General features: G+C 37.9%; 1 protein-coding gene across 1 annotated transcript; it reads left to right on the top strand.

The window, feature by feature from the left end:
- Positions 1-4,723: 4,723 nt before the first annotated feature.
- Positions 4,724-5,489, top strand: LOC137887224 (hepcidin-like). Its single transcript, XM_068730056.1, has 3 exons — positions 4,724-4,898; positions 4,995-5,072; positions 5,248-5,489. The coding sequence occupies exons 1-3, from the start codon at positions 4,812-4,814 to the stop codon at positions 5,341-5,343; spliced, it is 261 nt and encodes an 86-aa protein (XP_068586157.1). The 5' UTR covers positions 4,724-4,811; the 3' UTR covers positions 5,344-5,489.
- The last annotated feature ends 1,393 nt before the right edge of the window (positions 5,490-6,882 follow it).

Genomic DNA, 6,882 nt, shown 5'->3' with positions numbered 1-6,882 from the left:
ATAGTGAGAGTGAACTTTTCTTGCATCTCCTGGTTTAAGCATTTATGTAACCAGAGATGGGCAAAAATACATCAAAATGTATTTTGATACAAAATACCCCTCAAATAAATGTATTAAAATAAAATACAAAATACTGGTGCCAGAAAATGTAACAAAATACAATACATGTATTTTGTATTTAAAATATAGGAAATAAGTTTTGGTATAGCAGAGCATTCAGGTTCGGGCTTTATAATGTACACAAAGCTCTGGTGAACCCCACACAAAGGAAGAACAGTCATACAATGTCAGTGTAACTAAGCAAAGCTATTAAAAGACAACAACTTGATTGAGTATGTATGTATGTATGTATGTATGTATGTATGTATGTATGTATGTATGTATGTATGTATGTATGTATGTATGTATATATATATATATATATATATATATATATATATATATTATTGGGACTTAACAGCCCATAAACTTTGGCTTTGTATCAACAAGAACATATTCATCACATATGAATAGCATCACACATTAGGCCTATGTAGACTACAAAAGCAAAACATAGAATTAAAACCAGTTGTACACAGGTAAAGAGCCTAAATACATGACTGTACTGAGACATGTTGTCCACCTGGCCAACTGTAGAATGTATGAAATAATAAAACTAAGAATACTTACTTATAAAATAAATTGGATATTTAATGTTATTTTGTTTTTTTAACAAAAGGACATCTACTGTCATAGCCTGGCTAACTGCGAACTCTATTATCTGCCAGTAATTGACATGGCATTATGACGTTCACATTGAGAAGATACAGCATCACTTGTAATACAGTGTGAGATTAGATGGTCAGACGTCTCTTGATAAGGTTATCATGAACAGACAAGCTCCCAATCTCCCTCTTCCTACAGCTAGCTACTCCACTGATAAGCTAACTTGCTAAACACTGGCTATGCACTAGCCTCGACAGCATGCTAGCGTCATTAGCATGTTAGCATCAATCGCTAGCTTGATATTATAACCATCACCATGTATATACAATAGGCTATGTAGCCAGACCCAGACATACATTATACATCAAGCTAGTTGACATCTGTCACACTCAGATAACATATTTACCTTCACAGACAATCTGTTGAACTTGAAGATCTGAAGGCTGAACTCATGAACTGTTTTTTGATTCATGGAGAAAGTATTTTAATTACAAAATTACTCCACTCTAAAGTATTTTGTTACGAATTACGTTAGATTTTTATCGGCCCTATCAAATACAAGTTACAAAATACTCAAAAGTAATTGAAATACGTATTTCAAATACAAGTAATAGAAATACTGCCCATCTCTGTATGTAACACATGAAGCAGAATACCACGTTATGAGAGACCAGGGACCTGAGTACACCGTGAACTCAGAGAAGATGATTGTATTAAATACATTTCAGTTATTCACACTAGAGAAAATGTATTTGTTGAAGTGGATTCGACTTGAATGCCAAATGGACTGAAAGTAACTATTTAAGTTGAATACACTCAAAACTACATTTACATACTGAAGCTAATCAGCAAAATACATGATGGAGGTTGTGTTATAAGGAGCATCACAACCCCCAGAGTACAGCCCTCTCCAGTGCTGTCAGATAGTGTGAGTGACAATCATAGAGGGTCCATGAGAAGTGGACGTAGTCCTCGTGACGTCACCCATTGCTTTGTGGACTGACTTTCTGAGGCCTTGAGTTTGGCATTTTGACCGTCGCCATCTTGGTTTAAGTCCGTCGCCATTTTGGTGTAAGTGCGTCGCCATTTTGTTTTTTGTGACTAGGAGTGACAAGAGAGGGTGGAGCTAAGTATAACCGAACGCTGAAAAAGGACATTCTTCTAACATTCATGAGGTAAAAACACACTGTGGAAAGGTTAAAGTTGTAAGACCAAAACACAGACAACTCCCAGACCGGACAACGCCGCGGTGTCACAAGGTAGCCACGCCCTAAAGCATACTCTGCTTTATATTCTGTTGTACTCTAAATGGGACCGTTGTTTTTAACTAAGACAAAGCTAAACAAGAAGGGCTCACTCAGACACACCTTGCCAGAACATCTATGTAGAAAAATGACATAGTATTGTGTTTTTTTACATACACAGAATGTTGCAGCCGTGTTCAACAGAGGACTGTATGTCATTAAAAATAAATGAAATGTTAAACACACTGCGATCATAAATTAACTGTGGTTTAAAGATCCTGCACTTAAACCGGGTATTTTTCATATTAGAGGCTGCATTGGACACAAATAGAGACATTAAGAAACAAGTTTATTTTGTTGTTGTTGCTGTATATCACCTGGTTCTCTGGCTCCACGTTTTGCATAATGTGTCTGTGTGTGTGTGTGTGTGTGTGTGTGTGTGTGTGTGTGTGTGTGTGTGTGTGTGTGTGTGTGTGTGTGTGTGTGTGTGTGTTGTTAACGCTCTTTAGTGAAAACCAAGTGTTTCTCCCTCTCTGCTCTCCTGTTGTCTTCACTGTCTGTCCACTCTCATCCTGGTGAAACTGGGACACCTCAACCAACTTAAACAGAGCATTAGGTGTTGTTTTAATAGACACTTAGATGCTCTCACACTGTCAACAGTCACAAAACATCCTTTACCTCCTTTAACAAAGATGGAGCAAACTGTGTCATAAAATAACATCAGAAATTAATAATGTTATGTTCACATGATTGCACCGTTTAGACTTAATTTTGCAAGTTCATCGTGACTAGACATAATGTGCCATAGAAAGATAAGACAAGGTAATGCTTAACTAACCATGAGCTGATTCCAACACTTTTGGAGCCAGTTGTGGTTGTTGACACTGATGTTGTGGTCCACTGAAGCCGGCACGTGGGCCAAGCAAGGTTATCAAATCATGACATGGAAGGGGATTTTGGTTATTGCAACAGATATTTGAAACCACTGAGGTCTTTCAACTCTGCGTCTTAATTATACTGTATGTGCCAGAGAGACGCTTCGAGCTTCGAGCACCGACTCATTATGAAACGGGCCGTATGGTAGAACTACATTTCTGTCACACCACTGATGCTACATTTTATGTGGAGGTCATGAAATCAAACCGGGGTATATTGTTGTTTAGGCTCAGTGATCTATGCAGTCCTGCTCCAACAAAACATATTTGAGAAATTCAGATTTTTGTTCATGCTGTAGTGATTGGGTTTGCTACTTCGGAGATATTGTTAATTTCTCCAGACCATAATAGTTAATAATTGATGAACATAATGGTAGATTAACTGTCCAGTTTAGTTTTATTTGTAGATCCTCAGGTGGTAGTGTTCCCTCTTTGTTTAACAAACGCTCTGATCAGCTGTTATAATGAGCCGTGTCCCTCTGGGTTCAGTTTGGTCCGTTCAGTTCTACTCAGTTCATGTTAAGTGAACATAGACCGAGTTAAGTTCTGTTCAGTCCATCTCTTTTATGGGCCGAGAACTTCATTGCATGTTTTGTAAATTGTCCGTTTCATTTTGGGGAACAAAAACAAAGCTCTTGTTTGAATTGGAGAAATTATTTAAGAAAGTTATTATATTGTATTTTTGCATTGACTCAATGTTGCGGTTGTGTTTATAGGGTGACTGTACACCACTCAAACAAAATATAAATTCAATATAAAAATGGGGATTTTTCAAACTGACAACATAAACGGGCAATCCTGCTGCTACCATGACGACATGCAGAACGTTTAGTAACGTGTTTGTGGTAACTAGAACAAGAGAAGAGTGAACTTTTTATTTGGGCAGCAAGGCAAGAAGATGAAATATAAGTAATGATACTATCTTGTGGAACATCATGTAGACTTACACTTCTTCATCTTCAAGTGGAAGCAAGCTTGTTTTTTTAACTTCAGTTGCTTTGACTGATTTGAGAAAAGCTTCTTCAAACAAGTGAGCGTCCAGACCAACAACTCCAGGCCGCTGATAGCAGTTACTACAACTGTAGTAATTGGTTTTACTGATAAAAGACAAGGTGATGCTTCCTCTTCATATTAAAGATAACAGATGTAGAGCCATTCACGGTTCTGTTTGTTGACGCTGATGTCGTGGTCACGTGACACCAGCGAGCACACAGGCCAGCAGGGTCTTCAGTCAATGAAAGGGAGTGAAAAGGGAGTAATGTCCAGCATTATTTATTGATGTATATTCATGACTTGGCTGTTTTTTGTGTATTCATTCTGACAGGTCAAGTAATCCTAAAGTGTTTGAATGATTTTTTTTAATGAATGAAAAGTGATAGCACTTTAATGTTCATTCTAGGTTTGATTTAAAGTTGATTTAATTGTTGGAAACCATGAAACTATTGTAAACGACATCGCTCCACACAGATCTGTGTTGGTTTCCTCCGTCTCTTCAGTGAAGTCACGCTTCACACCTCATGATTTATTCTTTATCAAGTCTGTTTCCATTGAGCTTTGTCACATTTTAGCTTTGATCGATTACATATTAGCATGCTGTATGATTGAACTGTACTTCTAAGCACGTAAGACAATAAAAAAAGTAACTGTTGATTTAATGTTGGACAAAAACTGTGACAAACAAAAAACAGAGCATTTCCCAGTTTTCAGGAATTCCCCATTCACAGGATCACGTAGGGATGCTGGGAATAGGGAGTGTGGCAAGTGCTGTCAGTGGTGAGGCAACAGTGGTCCAAGTGAGTATAAATACCAGCACATTCTACACATTCAGCCATCAGACAGGAGAACTCAGAGGAGCTGACAAGAGTCACCAGAAGATCTGAAGAAATCTACTTCATTTGAAAACTGAAACCAGTCAAACCGCGCTAAGATGAAGACATTCAGTGTTGCTGTTGCAGTGGCCGTCGTGCTCGCCTTTATTTCTATTCAGCAGAGCTCTGCTGTCCCAGTCGCTGAGGTAAGAACTTGACTTATACTCACTTATCATCTCTAAATGTTCTGTCCGGGTCCTAAAATGTGGCTCCTATTCTAAACGAGCACGATTCATCAACAGGTGCAGGAGCTGGAGGAGCCAATGAGCATTGACCACCCAGTTGCTGAACACGAGGAGACATCAGTGGACTCATGGAAGGTACGTCGAGTTCACCGAATGAATGTGGCCGAACACAGCGAGCTCATTTAAGTGGAAGTGGATGTGTTTTCCCCACCACGTGTCCTGATGCTCTCTGAAGGAGAGAGAGAGTAAACAGAGTGAGTGATGATGCTGGAGATGAACACATCGATCATGTCTTTCACCTCTCACACAGATGCCGTATAACAACAGAGAGAAGCGCGGCATTAAGTGCAAAGTTTGCTGCGGCTGCTGTCAACCCGGCGTCTGTGGATTGTGCTGCAGGTTCTGAGGAGTCCTGATCCAAAAAAAACATATTTGTGGAATTCAGATTTTTGTTCATGCTGTAGTTAATGTGCATGTACGTCCACTCATTTTATTCTAAATATCTGATACTGCAGTGTATTATCACAATAAACGTTAGCGTCACTACATGAACGTGTGTTAAAGTGTTTCAATTGGAGCTTTTTCACAGAAGACACTAATCCACTCATTTTGTAATTTGTCTTGAAGAAAATAATGTTCAGGATGTTTCTGGATGTTCACAATTCTTGCTCAGTGATGTGTCTGTATCATCCTCATATTTTGCTGAATATCTATTAAAGTGGATGATCAATACCTTTTTAATTGTCACAAAACATCCTTCTACCATTAATACAAACTACTCCTCTTTCTTCTAAAGTATCTGTCCTGAACTGTCCCTCATTTGGGAAACACAGTTATTACATTACAGTCATTTAGCAGACGCTTTTATCCAAAGCGACTTACAATAAGTGCTTTCAACATTGGTAATCAAAAGAACTACTAGTCACCAGAAGTCATAAGTACATTTCCTTTTCCAAACAAGCATCTAAGAGCATGAAGCAGAGCATAACTCAGAGCCAAAGTACAGTGCAGTAGGAGTTATCACTCCTAACATATCTTCTGCATCACTTAGATTACACTGTGTCAGAAAACACTCCATCAAACAGTAGAAACTAACTGAGTGGTTTTAATTACTAAGATGAAGCAGAAACAATTAACCAGTTGGGATAAAGACTAAAACTTTGACTTGTGTTCCAGCAGCATTTCTATCCAACCACTCCAGTCAAAACACAGTGTTTCATTTAGCCAATAAATACCACACATGAAGAACAAATATGATGAAGTATAGATGAAGAGATGTTCTGAAAACTATACGACACTGTGTTCATCATGATAGGATCAAATTAAATAGTTCAAACAGTAGTTTTAAGAATTGCTGATAGTGACATCAGCAATTCTGATTGCTGAAGGATTGCTTAAAATAATGTGTTCAACAGAAGGCAAAAAAAAGAAGAAGATTTGGCCAATGGTCTGTCTACTGTATGTGTGGGGATAATATAAATATGTAATCAGTAGACCTCTACATTCAGTTGTGTAAAATCCAAGCAATTTATCAAAATACTGATGATCCTCTCATATTGAAAGAATAACAAACTTCAGTCAGCTGTTTACTCCGACCGATGAGGAGCCATTCATGGTTCTGTTTGTCCACATAGATGTTATCAGTTGAAGGACTCCGGTCAGAAGGGTTTTCACAGAGTGGCAGGAGGGAAGGGAATTTAGTTATTGCACAAGATTTATGGAAAGACCCAAGTTACTAAAGATTCAAACGGACCTTTACTTTAATTACACAGTGACTATTTTATTAGTTTATTTCAAAGGTTTTTCTCACAAATGGGACAATCTTAAAAAAGAAAAAAACATGTAAATGTAATAATAGCTTGGTGTTTTGTTGACAACTGAGATTATTAGAAAACTGTAATTTCATTATTGTCACAATGTCTAAAACGTAATATATATGACATTG

Source organism: Cebidichthys violaceus, unplaced genomic scaffold (assembly GCF_023349555.1).
Source record: "Cebidichthys violaceus isolate CVI_PGR_0920_01 unplaced genomic scaffold, fCebVio1.0.p SCAF_49, whole genome shotgun sequence".
Lineage (NCBI taxonomy): Eukaryota > Metazoa > Chordata > Actinopteri > Perciformes > Stichaeidae > Cebidichthys > Cebidichthys violaceus.
The sequence above is the reverse complement of the archived record's forward strand: the minus strand, read 5'-3'. Positions and strand labels throughout refer to the sequence as shown.

What these genes read in the sequence shown, in the direction of transcription:
- LOC137887224 (XM_068730056.1), top strand. Translation starts at nt 4,812, where the DNA reads ATGAAGACATTCAGTGTTGCTGTTGCAGTGGCCGTCGTGCTCGCCTTT. An exon ending in CTGCTGTCCCAGTCGCTGAG is followed by an intron (nt 4,899 to 4,994) that starts GTAAGAACTTGA and finishes ATTCATCAACAG; the next exon opens with GTGCAGGAGCTGGAGGAGCC. An exon ending in CATCAGTGGACTCATGGAAG is followed by an intron (nt 5,073 to 5,247) that starts GTACGTCGAGTT and finishes CCTCTCACACAG; the next exon opens with ATGCCGTATAACAACAGAGA.